The sequence below is a fragment of the Uloborus diversus genome, chromosome 2 (genome assembly GCF_026930045.1).
Source record: "Uloborus diversus isolate 005 chromosome 2, Udiv.v.3.1, whole genome shotgun sequence".
Taxonomy (NCBI): Eukaryota; Metazoa; Arthropoda; class Arachnida; order Araneae; family Uloboridae; genus Uloborus; species Uloborus diversus.
Window position 1 is genome coordinate 170,028,484 of NC_072732.1, and position 15,548 is coordinate 170,044,031.

General features: G+C 32.9%; 1 protein-coding gene across 1 annotated transcript in view; it reads right to left on the reverse strand.

Annotated features, from left to right (window-relative positions):
* Positions 1–683: 683 nt before the first annotated feature.
* Positions 684–15,548, reverse strand: part of LOC129216652 (disintegrin and metalloproteinase domain-containing protein 11-like) — a 93,098-nt gene continuing 78,233 nt past the window's right edge. Inside the window, exons 25-27 of the mRNA XM_054850869.1 lie at positions 13,120–13,263; positions 10,539–11,616; positions 684–1,369 (exon numbers count right to left, since the gene is read on the reverse strand). Coding sequence (XP_054706844.1) covers positions 1,340–1,369; positions 10,539–11,616; positions 13,120–13,263 — 1,252 coding nt within the window. The 3' untranslated portion in view covers positions 684–1,339. The remainder of the gene's footprint in view (positions 1,370–10,538; positions 11,617–13,119; positions 13,264–15,548) is intronic.

Here is a 15,548-nt window from a genome sequence, read left to right on the forward strand (position 1 = left end):
TAGACACATTTTTTTTTTTTTTTTAAATTTTTGCATTTGTCGACTGATAAGGTTTTGAGCTGTAGGCATTTTCGTGTTGTTGTGTTTTAATTATTTCATCTGTAATATCTGGAATAAACAAAACTTGACATTATGCCTTTTGTGATTCAAAGCGTTTCAGTATTACAACTGAAAGTTCTTATGCAATTATTTTTCACTATTTACAGCAGTTACTGTTTCCTTCATTCAATAGAGAATTTTCCGGATCTGAACCTTTTTTTTTTGATGCAGATTTGTTCTTCACATAATCGTATAGTGAAAATAGCATGATAATTTTTACCTGTTAAGAGTTGAAATAAATAGTGGTTATGGTAACATTTTCAACCTATGAATTAATTTGTATTTACGAACGGATTGAAAGAATGTTCTTATGTTTGAACTTTCTAATTCTGCTAAAGTTGTTCAATGATTAGAGTTTCGTTCACCGTGTTTGTTAAACAACTTATACCATTTACTACAAAAGTATCATTTGAGATCAAGTGTCTCTGAGCGGAAATTCTGAACACTAAAATACATCTTTTTACAATTTATGGCTATAAAATTACGTATGAAGTTCATTTAATTATGATCTAAATAATTAAAGGTTTCAAAACCCGAGCAATTATTATCCTTTTCCTAAAATTTAAGGTATATATATATATATATATATATGCTAAGTTTCGATTTCTTGGTTACATAAACTCAACGTGCTACGGAAATTGGTCAAATTTGAAATAAGTGTTCAAACGAATTTGGAAATTGATTTAAACTTTAAAATGATTTGGAATATTATGACATCCATACTTGTAAAATGTTCTTTTTAAAGATATCAACCTTGTTTATGTTACGTCGATATTAGTCCGGCAAGTGCTACGGTCGAATGGGTGACTTATGTTAATGTTCAAGTTTTCACTGCTAAGTAGATATAAAAATACCTATTTTGCAAGACATTTCTTTAAGTTAACAAAAATGGAACAACATGTGACAAGCAAACAGTGTAAGATGTTTACTTATCTGAATAACTGTCCATTAAAAAAAAAACCTCTAACAAGTATGATCGTGCGTAATTCACTCATGCCGGTCTTATATCAATGACTGTTGCAAATTGTCTTTTGGCTCGGTGAATGGGTATCGTTTTTCCGCCTTCATAAAATTGCACCATGATAAAGTCCATTCTTTTCGACGTCTCTTATGCTACTAGTCATTTTATTGTCGCCTCGACAAAGTGAGACCTCACCACCGCTTCTTCTGAAATTAGCACACGCCCTCTGGGCCTTCGGTGATGTGTGGCAGAGGATATCTGGGCTGGTCTTGTGGGCAGTTACCATCGCTGGGTTCGTAGAGATGACATCTGAAAAGTTTGTGTAAAGCATGAAAAATGAACATTATACAATAACATAAGGTAATAATTCTCTTGTGCAGAAACTTGAATTAACATTGAGCTATAGCTACTATTGTCTCGTTAACGAGAATTGGCGTGTCAAGGCCAAATAATTTTCCCACCCTCTATGCTTTTCCCTTTCTGGTTGTCATAGTTACGGTACCGTGAACTTTTCCGCCACGTTGCTAATGCAACATGTAACATTTGCAGAACATAGGCAAAAAGTTCACAGGGCCGTAGTCATGATAACCAGAAGAGCTAAAGCTAGGAGAGTAGGAAAGGTTATTTGACCTTGGCAGGCCGATTCTTCTTGCATAGACTTCAACTTTAGTTTTTATGTAATTATTTCTAACGCTTTTTAATGTTTATTTATTTGATTCAATTTTTTTTCACTCTTTGAATTAGTTTTTTCATAGTTACAAAATTTATTGTAAATTAGTGAATTGTTACCCTTTTAGTTTTTTAGAGTTTGAGTTGAAAGTCCGTGAAGGAATTTACGTACGTCTTATTCACTGTATGGGATGATGCATACATCTTATGAAGTATCTACTTTTCTGTAAGTTCATGCACTTGCTGGATTTCAACTTACAAACAGAATTCCTATACAAATTTTAAAACTAGTTAGACTTCTAAATATTCGTTCACTACCTAGAATTGTGCGCAAGTTTCTGCAACAACTAATATTTTAGGCCCGTATTACGCAGCAGAGCTTCTTCGTAAATCTTGCATATTTAATAGAGTTCTGTGTATTTGTTTTTTGCATGTTTCGTACAACTATAAGTTATCTTTGTGGGGTACCAAATACACCCATCTCGTAGTAGTTTAATGCGTTAAATCACTTTTTCCTAGTCTCAAGAAAATTAAATCACCTCATACAAGTTGCATCAAAGTATACGTTTAGTAAAAAGTTATAGTTTTTAGCAAAGCTCTTTGAAAGTTTGTTTACTGTTTAGTTATCTGCAATTTTTATATTTTTTAATAAATAAGTTCAATAATTATCTTAAAACATTGACTTATTTCAGATTTGCAGTCGAGTTTTTTTGAGTATTCAGAAACACTGTACATTTGTTTACTCTTTTACAAGTTTTTCCTTCCTAACCTATTTTTTGTACACTCAATATTTTTCTAATAATTGCGATTTAGTTTCGGAGAGACAGATTTATGCTCTTATTTCTAGCTCCTTTTTAATAGCGCGTTATCGAAGTGCTTTAAAGAAATTTTGCACTTAATGAATATCCAAACAAAGTAGTTTAAGTAAGGTTTTATTAAGTTTAAGTATGATATAAAGCATAGTCGGCAACTGCACGATATGTATTTAAATTATTTTAAGTAATGTACTAAAGTTCTCGTATTAATTACACACAAAATGAAAGAAAAAAAAACTTTGTTTGATCAAAACTTTGCTTCTTTGTCATGTCTTTGTAGCTGTCATCAAATGCATGTTAAAACGGAGCTATTTAAAAGCATGTTATAAAGAGCTGGAAAAGAACAGTAACATGACATTTTAAAAAACAATAACTAATTGAACGTATGTAAAACCTCGATTTAATGCATTTAATTTAACAATAGCTTACAGCAAAAATTATATTTTTGCACTAAATTTACGCTTGAAATTTAACTGGAGTGTAAAAAAAAGTGTTTGCTAATGCCGAGATGCATTTCTAAATGCAAAGGACTTCCAAACAGCTCAGTTGTAGCGTCCAGGGGAGACTGCAATTTTGCCCCTGTTTTGGGCTCATCATTCAGGAATAGCGTTAGCTAAATTGTAGGCAGATAATCTCATATAGAAGTCGAGTATATCTTCATATTGGTAGCTAAAAATATTTTATCTGATCAGCGAGAAATCAGCAAATAGGACACGACTCCACACCAAGAATTTGAAGGTAAAATCTAGAGTACAAAGTAGCAAGCATTTGTAGTTTTATAACATTTGTATAGATTATGAATAATACTTTCAATCATACAAAAGGATTTGACATTTGACTAATTTATTAACATTCAATAAAAAAAGATAAAAAACACTCTTTTAGAGATTCAAGCATTTTAACGTTTTTTTTTCTTTTTACTTTTAAGACCATTTTCAATGTCAATATTGAGCTTCAACAGCGCGTAAAAGAAATTATAGTTCCTTTCTTTATTCATTCTCCTCGCTTTAAACAAGTAATGTACGGGAGACAAAAGCATTTTTTGCTACTAATAATTGCCTCACTAGTGTATACAAAGATTTCTTTTTGCACGTAGGTGCAATATCAAATTGGTAAACATTTGGTAAAAACCTGCTGTATTAACAAACAGGTTAAGAGATATAAATGCTACGAGAGCGATCAATGTAATAAGCCGTTGTAGTTAAAAGGTTCAAGTCACCGAATTTAGTTTAAATATTAAACGGAATATTTCATTTATTCACGAATTTCAGAAAAAGATAAAAGTTCTCTTTAATAATGTAGGAACAATTTAATTTTCTTTTTAATGATTATATTCTTTTTAAGTGATTATAATTTTAACACAATTTTTAAAAATTTGAATTACACTTATGAACATTTTGGGCTATTTGAGTTAATATTTATCACTAAAACTTTGCGTTTTACCAGCATTCATCTAAAAGTACGCATTATTAAGTAACAAACTGCTTAATTGCATCGAAGCTCTTCTTTTTTTTTAATGCCAAGATATGGAGCCAGTTTTTATATAGTTCAACACTTCTAAAAATTCGGTTAAATTTAAAGTTAACTTTTATAATCGTGTAAGTCTTATTAAATCGAGGTTTTTTTTTTTTAAATACAAAATAAATGCTAATTGACAGAGTGGGATATAAGAGCCATTCTATAAAATAAGTCATTGTTTTGCTGTTAAGAGATGTGAGCAATATTCTTAGTTGTTCGTCTCAAATGCAATGCTGTCTTGCACTGAAAGTTTTCAAACCAAGATTTTTTTCAGGGGACGATGAACGAAATTAAATATTAATTTATGAGTATTTTCATAAATTTTTATTTGAATAGAAAATATTTTTCTTTAAATAACTGAATAGATAAATAAGTGCTGCATTTGTGTATGTATTTCAAAATACAAAATATTTTACCTTTATTATTTTAAGTTATGTATACGCAGTTTAAAAGTTAGATTCGTACTAAAATTTTCGTATCTATCAGTAACAATATTAAAGGCAGTTAACGTTAAACTTTTAGATCATATTATTGAAAATTCTATGTTGCAAGTTATGCTACATTTATATATTAATAATAAATCAATATTAAAGATCGTGCACTGCTAAGTTTCTGAATTTTGAATGTCATTAAGTTTATTAATTTCAAAGTTATTTTTCATATGTGCTAACTCAAAATGAATGATTATAGGATAAATGAATTTATGTCTGATTAAACGAAGTCAAAAATGAGGAGAAATATTTAAGATACTTTAATTTGCCTTAAATTTTAAGATACGTGCATTTCAATCCAAGCATGGGGGAGGGGTTACCTTCAAAGTTTTGGAAGTTTTTGAATTTAACATACGTCAAAATTCGGAAAAAAAAAATTAAAAGGATAGCTTTGTTTTTCTAAAAACAATTTCTGGCTCGAAATACAGTCCGTCAAAGATGGAAACCTGGGCGCTCACTTGCGATTTGTAACAAAAATTTTGAGCTGCTTTACTCTGGAATGGTGGACGATAGCTAGTTATGATTTTTTTATTTAAGAGAAATTCATATTATTTTTTCAAACAATATGCATTATTTGAAATTAAGTTATTATTTTTTCTTGCTACAGCGTTTTTAAAATAAATAAATTAATTAATTAAAACGTTTTAGAGCTAATTTTTGATTTTTTTCCCCATCCAAAATGACAACTTCAAAATTTTTGATCTTTGTTTTCTATTGATTAGTAGTAGTACCATTAAATACTAAATTCACTGAAAAGGAGAGCTTCCACTTTTGAGTTAGCAGGTTTTAGAGGAATTTTAAAACATGAAGGTTTTTCAGGAATTCGATATGTAAAGGTAGACTTGAAAACTCAAAATTTTATTTAGCAGCAAGTGAGCAGAAGACATTTTTAATTTATTTATATCGCCACATTTTCACTTTCAGTAGCCACTTTATCCAATATCTTTATTTCTGTGTAAACGAGAAAGTACTACCCTAATCGAATCTGCTACGCAGAAACATTGCATGTGGAGAAAATCGACTTAACGCGACTAGAAGGGAAAATGGAGCTACATAACTAAATTAATAGTGTCCACTAGCTACTTGCTGATAAATAAAATTTAAAATATTCAACTAAACATTTAAATACACAATTCTTGAAAAGCTCTCATGTTTTCAAATCTCTCTAAAGCATGTTAAACTCAAAAGAGGAAGATCTCATTTACAGGGAAAGAATTACTCAATAATACTGATCATTAGTACAAAATCAAATTTTGAAACCTGCGTTTTTGAAATACTTCAAAAATTGATTTAATTTTTTTTTCAACACCCTGTAGTAAGGAAAAATTAAACACAAATGATGCATATCATCTCAAAATAAAATTGAGTAAAAAAAAAAAAAAAAAAACCGCAGCAAAATATCGTGCACCATTTTGCAAATTAAAAAATTTGAAATTTTTTAGTGAGAAATGGCAACCAGGTTGCTGTTTTTGGCGGGCTATATCTCGAACCAGAATTTTTTTTTTAAGAAAAACAAAAATATGCCTGTAACTTAGTTTTTTTTTTGTATTTTAACGTGTGTAAAATTCAAATAATTCCTATACTGTGACGGAGAGATTTCTTTTTTTTTTCTTGCCTTAATTAGCATGGATGTTGCCAAAGTATAACGCAATGTATAATACGTTACTTTATAAAAGAATGATTACATAAATGAGAAAAATACGTTACGTGAAACTGCATAATGTACACTGTTTTTTCCGTATTTAACATTAGTAATTTAATTTCAAAAAAAAGTATTGAAGTTATATAAAGAAGACAAATATGGTCATAGTGTCAATTCGGAGAGTTTTAAATTTTGACAGTGCAGTTAGTTAGATTTTTTTTTGTACCTTAAATTAAAAAAAAAAAAAAATAATGGAAAACAGATGATCCCAGCCGGAAGTTCATTAGAAAGAAAATATAGAAGGATTTTTACAATCTCTATACTCTTAAAATGAAATGAGCTCCATATTATTCAATAAAATTTAGAGCACTTGGTAATTCAATGGCATGTTACAGTTTGAAAGAAAGTATCTCGAATTGAAGTGCAATCATTTTCTACAATTGATATTCTTCCGGTATCCATTAATAAAAATCGAAGGAAAATGCCAAACAATGTGGCAACGTATCTATAGTCTTATCAAAGGGTTCGGAACGTGTTCTCCAAAAGAAGCTTCAAAATGTATTGGAACAAGATTGGACTTAATTCAAAATAGTTTGTTCTTGCCCCGAGTAACTTTCGCGGTACAAAACATCATGGCCCTCATGTGGCTCAAGGTTTGTTTTAAAGTCTCTTTTGGAGAAATAGAGAACGTAAAAAAGACGGATGAGTTTAACGTGTTCATCGCTACGCACAACAAAAACAATCAAACAAACATCGTTAATATGATAAGATACATAGTCCAGTCATATTAGACATTAAAATCGCAAAGTGCCATGTAGTTCTGATTTTTTAATATGTTTCTTGTGTCAGTTAGGGTAGTGTAAATCTAAGTTTGCAGTTTTCAAAAACCTGTGCTCGCTGCGTAATTTGCGAAAAACTGAGAAATTTTCGGACTTTTTTTAGTTTTTCTTTTATAACTCCAAAACTATCCAACTTTTGTTGTTAAATGTGGACATTAAATTTTGAACAATTTAAGTTCATGTGGCGTTCTGTACAACCAATAGTTTAGGAGATATCGTACTTCAAAAATTGGCCATTTTTGGAAACTTTCCAGTCGAAAAATGAAATACGGCCGAAAATTCATCAATGTTAAAGTATACGTAGTCATCAATGTTATACGTAGGGGAAGGAATGTTTGCGTCACTTGCACAGTTCTGTCAACTATTGGTCTATTTAATTTTTTTTATTTCCTCTCTGTTTTGCCAGCACATGTAACTTATATAAACACACATTAGAGTCTTATTATATCATTCTTTGTACCTTTGTTTGAAATAGGATCTTCCATATTGTCTTAAAGTGTTTTGTCTCATTTCTTCAAAAATCAATTTTTTTTTTTTGGTTTGTTTTGCGATTGCAAAAGAACTAATGAAGCTACAGACTTCGTTTTTGGCTTAAATGAAAGCCAATTAAATATACTGTAACAGTATATCCAGGTTTTTTTTTTCAATATTGAGTGGAAATTTATGTTGATATTTGGCCTGAAATGTGATCGAAGCATATTTTTTTTATTTTTCGCCAAAAGTGGACAATTTTTGAAATGCGATATCTCCTAAATTATTATTTGTACAGAGCGCCACTTCAGCTTAAATTGTTCAAAATTTAATGTACTGTAAAACGGGTATTCACATTTACTATCAAAAGTTGGATAATTTAGGAGTTAAAAAGGAAAAACTAAAAAAAAGTCTGAAAATTTCGCAGTGTTTCGCGAATTACGCAGCGAGCACAAGTTTTTGAAAACTGCAAACTTAGGTTTACACTCCCCTAACCGACCCAAATAACATATTTTAAAACCAGAATTACGTCGTGCTTTGCGATTTTAGGCCTTTTTTTCTCTATAATATGGCTGGACTAACACAACTTTTATGAATTTTAAAATAAAAGAACATAAAGGTATCAGAAAAAAACAGGTATGTTTCGTTTTCTAACGAGTTGTATAAATGATCTGGAATAAAAAAATTCTGCATTTATTTATTTATTTATTATTATTACTATTATTATTATTGGTTGTAATTTTTTTATTTATTTATTTTTTTTGTAGAGCATCTACGGAAAAAAATCAAAGAAAAAACAGTATTTTGGTTATCGTAGTTTAAAATAAGCAAATAGGTCAAAGTGTTCTATTTAGAAAGCAGAATCTTATTTTTTGCTCTGCTTGTTTATTTATTGAGATTTAGACACATCAGTTGTTATTGTTCTTGAGAATTTTGTTTTTAGTTAGAAGTTTTCGCGAAACATTTTATGTGTGTAGGTGCACATGAAGAAAGAGGAAATACTACTTGCAATGAATTTATGGTTGTTAATGTAATTAATTTAATGTATTTATATTGAGAAAATTATGTATAATTCACTATGAAACTTTACTTGATATAAAAGTCTTTCTCTTGCAGCTCTGATTATTCGTACTTGAATTTAAAAAACCAACAAGTTGGCAACATACTAATTAGAAGGGTTTGCAGTTTGTTTACTTGTTTGCTGAAGTCGGTTTTGCTCCTGTGGTGTTGACAGTATTATTTAACCCAAGAGACAAAGGGAGGGGTTGGTTAAAACGGTGCTTACATGTATTAATACTACTATTCAAAGATTGGCAATGTGACTTAAAATAAATGGTTCTGGTGAGTTAAACCCAATCCTCCTGTTTCCGCGTTCGCACTGAATTCATTTCAGTATAATACATTTCTAGATGTGTCAGACACATGTTCTGAATGCATGTAAATTTATTATTTACTTTGAAACTCTTTTGGTATTATGTAATGATGGAAAGTGTTGCATGGAATGATCACTTCACTCTTATTTCGGAGAAAAAGTTCGATTCACATGCATTGTACATTAAAATTATGCTGTGATGTCGAATTAAAATTTCTTGTGTAATATCAAAAATGGCAAAAACTATTAAAATAATAAATAAAATTAAACCAAAGTAAATCCCACATAAAATCCTATACCCCGTTCACGGAAAGGATGGAGTTTACGAAGAAAGTTCACTTGACGCCACTTGGTGACGTCGTCAATGTCGTGTGGGGCTTGACCAAGATCAAATTATTGCCAAGGTGAATACGAACACTATCGGTTACTTTTTTTTTTACTCCAGGAAAGAAGTCCCAAAAAAAATCCTTCTTACAAAGTATTTGCTTATTTCTGTTCTATCTTTTACGTGAACGCAGTTTAGCAAACTTTAAACATTGTTTGGATTGCTGTTTTAATACTTTAAAATGTCATTGTAAAGTGCAATAGTAACTTTAGATGACGAGTGTACCTCCTCCTTACTCGAAGACTGGGGGTGGGGGGGGGCTACATTCTTTATTTTGTCGCACCGAATAAAGACCCCAGTTAAGACTTAACATAATTAAATGTGCACCCCAATTGATTTGCTATGTTACGTATGTATGTTTCATATTAGCTGGTGAATTTACGAATTTTTCAACACCACAGTCCACATGAAATCTTTAGTTTTTCCATCAATTCCTGATTTTAACTGATTATTATTGTTATTATTTATTATTTTTTTGTATTAAACTTTTCCATCTTCTAATGAACAGCATTAACAGCAAATTGGTTTGAAGAAAATACTATGTAAGTCTTGCATTTTTTTAAAAAAATGAAAATAGTAGCATTTTTTTTTTTTACGATAAATTTTTTTTTGAGATGTTTTGACATTTTTTTTTCAACTGATCATGGAGAATGAAAAAAAACTCTTTTTTTTAAATTTATTTACAAGGACAATTTTTTTTAAAATTATTGAATATGTTCAAAAGTTTGAAATGCATTTTATAACGAACTTTTCCTTAAAATTGAAAGTACATTTGTTCCGGCTAGGATCACTGATGTAGTTGAACAATTTCTATGAGGTTACTTAATTTCCTCTTTAACACAATTTAAGAACAAAATTTACATCGAAAAATGCATGTTAAATTGTTAAAAATATTACTTGATCAAAATCACTAGCAATTTTTAACCATTGAAATAAACAGATATAAAATTGTAGATGGAATTCGATTAGCGAATCAGAAGAAAAAAATGTAAAGATGTATACTGGAAGAAAGCTAGCAGTAAAATAAATTTCAAACGCAGTAGTCTTCCTAATACACGATACAGTAAACGATATGGTTTAGTTTACTCGTTAATTAGGGATTTAAATTTAGAATGGGATGTAAATTTTAGTTTTTATAAATTAATGGTTTAAAATTTTCATACTTGAATGTACTCTCGAAAGAAAATCTATGAAAAATTTTTACGGAAGTTCTCGCATGGCTCACATATTCCACTCTGCCCTTCTACCAACTACTTATATATAAAAGATCCCACACCTTATATTCCGGAAACTTTTTCTTTGTTTTTCTTTTAACTCCCGAAGGCAGGGAACCCGTCGACATGGCAGACGGTGGACCTAAGCACTCGGGTTCCACTTTGGCCGTTCGGGCACCCCTTAGAGTGGGTGGAGCTGGGGGCGGCAGAAAGGCGTTCTCTTCAGACGAGTTGGCGTAAGAGTCCTCCGAAGGAGGTGGGCTTGGCGCGAAGTCGCATGGTTCCGGCATCCTTCTTCCTTTTGATTTTCTAGCATATGAGGAATAGTAGTCTTTTTTATTCGTAACTGGCAGAGCTTCTTCGCTGGCACTTCGGACTAGTTGATGAGACGAATAAGTGCTTCCTTCGTCGTCCCCGCTTTGATCTCCGCTGTGGTCGTCGTCGTCTTCTTCCAGGGAGTAGTGGCCAGCGACCCTCTTGCCCGCGGAGGAGGCGCCACTTGCCTGAAGCCGACCGAGCAAGTACTGAAGTCCCGGATCCACCTTGCCCTCACTGCCGGATCGGTCTTGCCTGCCGAGCAAGTAGTGCCTGTCCGCCTCGGGCTCGCTGAGCCGGATCTCGTCCGAACAGGCCGGGGACATGTGCTGAAGAGGATGGTGCTCCAGCTGACGGAGCAAATCCTCCAGGTTGCGAATTCGTATCGGGACGGGGAGAGGATCGTCCATGTCCTCCTGCTCCCCTTTGACACTACCCAGCGTGGAATAGTTCATGTCGGTGACACTCTTGTGACTCTCCTGAGACGGACTGCGCTTGCTGTCTCCCATCCTCTGGGAAGCCGAGTGCAGTGCTTCGAGGATCTCCTCGTGGTACCCGTTGATGTTCTTCAGGGTCCTCTCCACGTCGCTGGACGAATCGTTCTGGTTGCTGTCTTCCCCGTCGCCATCTTCCCAACTGCCTTGTCGACCACCATGCTTCAGAATACCTTTCTCTGGTGCACGAGGGGTCAGATTGTCCGGCGACAGCTCGATGAAGGTGGACACTTCATTCGGGGGCGGCGGTCGTGCTGGGGGGCAGCTTTCTATGGGCAACTTGGGAGGCGTGTCTTGCTTTCGCCGCTGCATCTCCTGCAATTTGTCCTCCCTGTTGGGGCGGGGTCAACAATCTGACTCGTGACAATGATCGGAGCGGGGTTCGAAAAGGCGGGCTGGGACGTAGCCCTGCTCTTTCCTATCCAGAGGCGGCCTTTGGTCAGCGTGCTCTGTAAATTCCTCCTCTGCCGATCTTTTGCACGGGATATAGCCCTGACCAGAGCTGCAACAGAACAGGAGAGAAACAGGGCTAGATCCGAGCCCATTGCTACGCTCTACGCTAATCAAAAGAATCCTAAAAAAGCTACTTTCTACCTGAGCCACAGCTAACAGCAAGAGGGATACAAAGAGTGAGAAAAATAATTATGGGACCATGGAACAAATTAGATATAAAACAAACTATTGAGTGTTTGATTAATATTTCGACAAAAGGGGACTTCTAAAAACGCTCAGCATTTAAAAATATTTCATATGTTTGACATTACACTTTATACCAAAAAAAAACCCGAAATAAGGCTTGGACAAAAGCTAACAGATAGTGTTGAATTTTCGAGGACTGTTTTTATTTTTACAAAGAATCTCTCAAAACGTTCCACAGTCCCATTAAATTATATTAATTGCACAAATAACTTAAACATCCCCCAAATTTCAAGTTAAGCTTTTATTTTACCATTTCTTTGCTCTACCTGAACGATAACTTTAAATCTTTTTACACATTAGAATGTTGTAACAAGCCATTTCTTCCCAAGTGCTCTTATAAATTTGGAATAAGTATGAATAAAGAAAGTGGAAATTTCGGTTACGTATCGAAGCATAATAACAAATGCAATTGAAAGTTTTTTCACAGAAAAAAAAAGAACATAATTTTTTAGTATTAATCTTTTTTAAAGACCGTATTAATTTTTTATTCATTAACTTGTTCTGGCTTTGGATAATATTTTGTTTATTTATTAATTTGTTTTTTCATTTTACACGCCCAACACAAGATTGTTTGAATATTTTCGATACATTAAAGTAGAATAGATTGGAAACATTTAGAAACAAAAAAATAAAAAATATTACAAACGTTGCGTCAAGTTTTAATCATTGTTCTAATTTAAATTTAAATATCCAAAATTATTCAAATACTCTTACGGAGCTACAGAATAAGCATATTTTGTTTTAGTATCGTGTATGCGTAACGTTTCTAATATTAGTTTAAATACACATGATAACTTTGATAACAGTCAAATGTATAGCCGGAAATACCATAATTTTAGGCATATTTTGAAGGGGTTGATAACGTGATTACAAATCTCGAATTCATCTGCTCAGCTCAATTTACCATTAAGATCATTTGATTGAGATTTAATTAATGCATAAATAACTAGTTTTTGGAAACAAAAAAGGGAGATATGTTAATTCATGGACCACTAGATTCTTAAAGGAGATTATTCACTTGATGACTTAACAAATGAGTTTGTTTTATTGAAGTATTAAAATGGTTTTAAGCTAGGAAGCAGCAGCTATTGTTATAGAAGAGCTTGCAAAAGAAGCGAGCAAGATTTTTATTTACCTGTAAGACGGCATACTGCCGAAGGTGATGATGCGGTTCACATTCTCCTGAGAGCCATCAAGTTTTTTCTGAGGCATGTGCAGTTTTTTCCCGAAGCGCTTCTTCAAGTAATCAGAGGCGCCTTTTGGCAAAATTCCGCTGCGTCTGGTAGAAAAAGAAAAACCATGAATTTAAATACAATAAAACATCGTTTATACGTAAGATAAATAGATACCTTTGTGCAGAAAAGCAAAGTAAGAAATAACAACGTCAAAAAGCACAAATTACAGATTAGTGCAGACACATGTTTCGGCGTTACAAGGAACCTCTTTTTCAATACAAAAAGTAATGAGCTTATCGATGAAAAGACATCCGACAAAAGCCAATCGGATTTTTGTCGGATGTCATTCGAGTTAGTAGGAGTAGGGTTGAATACGTAAAATTTTAATTGATTTGCCAATGTTTCGACTATACGTCACTTTGATTAATGCGTCGTTTCACGTCAGTTCGTTGAAAAACGTATAAATGATGCTTTATTTTTACTTTATATTTATAATAGACGTACACATACTTTGAATAGTTGAATAGTTTATAGATAATGATGGTTTTTAATCAGTAAGTAATGTAAATTAGTAAGTAATTCACACTACGTGTTGATCATAAACCACCATGACATTATATTTCATTTCTCTTATTGGAATTTAATTTCTTTCCGCGCCGTTAAATTTGTTTTTTATTCATTTATTTCCATTGCACAGTCTTTGTATAATTTTTTTTTTCCGAATTGCAGACCCGGTTTTACATTAAGTTTTGCTTTTAAAGTTATTCTAGGGCTTACTTATAGGGAACGTTTAATTTTTTTCATGCCCGATACCTATTATTTGATCATGCACAAGAATTCTTGAATATCAGCTTTGCAAATAATCAATCTCTTTGCTCTGAAGTGAACGATCCACTCACAGATTATCTCTCCAACTCTTTCATTTTGCTTTCACTTTGTCCGAATACCAAAATTTGCTATTTTTAATATTACTGTATTAAATAAAATGCTAAACGGCACGGTTTTTGAAAAGTACTATCCGTTTCTTTCGTTTCAAATGTGCATATTTTTTGTATTTGTACTTTGTCAGTCAGAAATGAAGCTCCCATCTTGTTGTCGGTCAATTTAAAGTCCTAGATCGTAGCTTAAATAGCGATGTGTCCGCCATCTTGGGGCTAAAGGCCACTTTTTCCCTATTTATATAAAGAATTAGCATGTTTTGCTTCATGATTGTAAGGCTTCTTGATTGTAGATTAATAAAAAACCACAATCAAGAAGCAAAACGCGCTACTTAACCATAGCAGACATAGGAAGCCAGCATCATTTAGCCTCAAAGTGGCGGACGCATCACTGCTTTATTCTTCAATTCAGGGCTCCTTTTTTTTCTGTTCAAAATTTATTTCAAACTTTCATGCACATTATTTGGTCTGTCTGCTAAACTAATTGTATTACATAGTGCATTACAACAGTTCTATAATCTAAAGACCTAGATTGTTGATTAAGTAGCTACGTATCCTCCATCTTGGGGCTAAATGCCACTTCATTCCTACGTCTGCTATAATGAGTTAGCCTGTTTTGCTTCTTGATTGTGGTGCTTCTTGATTGTGGATTAACATAGAGTTAATAAGAAACCACAATCAAGAAACAAACCACGCTACTTAACCATAGCAGACATAGGAAGAAAGCATCATTTAGCCTCAAGGTGGCGGACATATCGCTGCTTTATTCTTCGATTCAGGGCTCTTTTTCTTTTGCTGTACAAAACTTATTTCAAATTTTCATGCACATTATTTTATCTAGCTTCTGAACTTATTGTATTACACAGTGCGTTACAACAGTTCCATAATCTAAAGACCTAGATTGTTGATTAAGTAGCTACACATCCTCCATCTTGGGGCTAAATGCCACTTTTTCCCCACGCCTGCTCTATAGTCCAGTCATTCAGTCGATAAAAAAGGGGTTACCTGGAAAGTTTTCCGGGAGTTTTGAAAATTGGTAATTTTATAGATTTTGATGTGCTCTTTTCGAATTTCCACTTTGCCACCTCGTATCTTTGCCGCTCGCGCCACCATATTGAAAAAAATGGCGTCTAAAAGCGGTATTTGGATGATATCTCCGTTCTGACTTATTTCACGATAAAAACATATTTTACAAAATTAAACTAGAGAAAATTTCCTACAATTTACGTCACAACAATTTTTTCGTAAAATAAATAGCTTCGGCGTACGAGGGCCGCAAAGTATTATTTATCACGCATTATCGCAGAAGAAGTCGTTCCACACTACTTTGAGGTTTAGTTATCATAACACATCGAGGGTACGCAGAGTTTAATTAATAAGCATATAGTACAAACACAAATTCAATCGATTTACATGTTAATTTAGTAACTGCATAAAAACTCACAATCCAC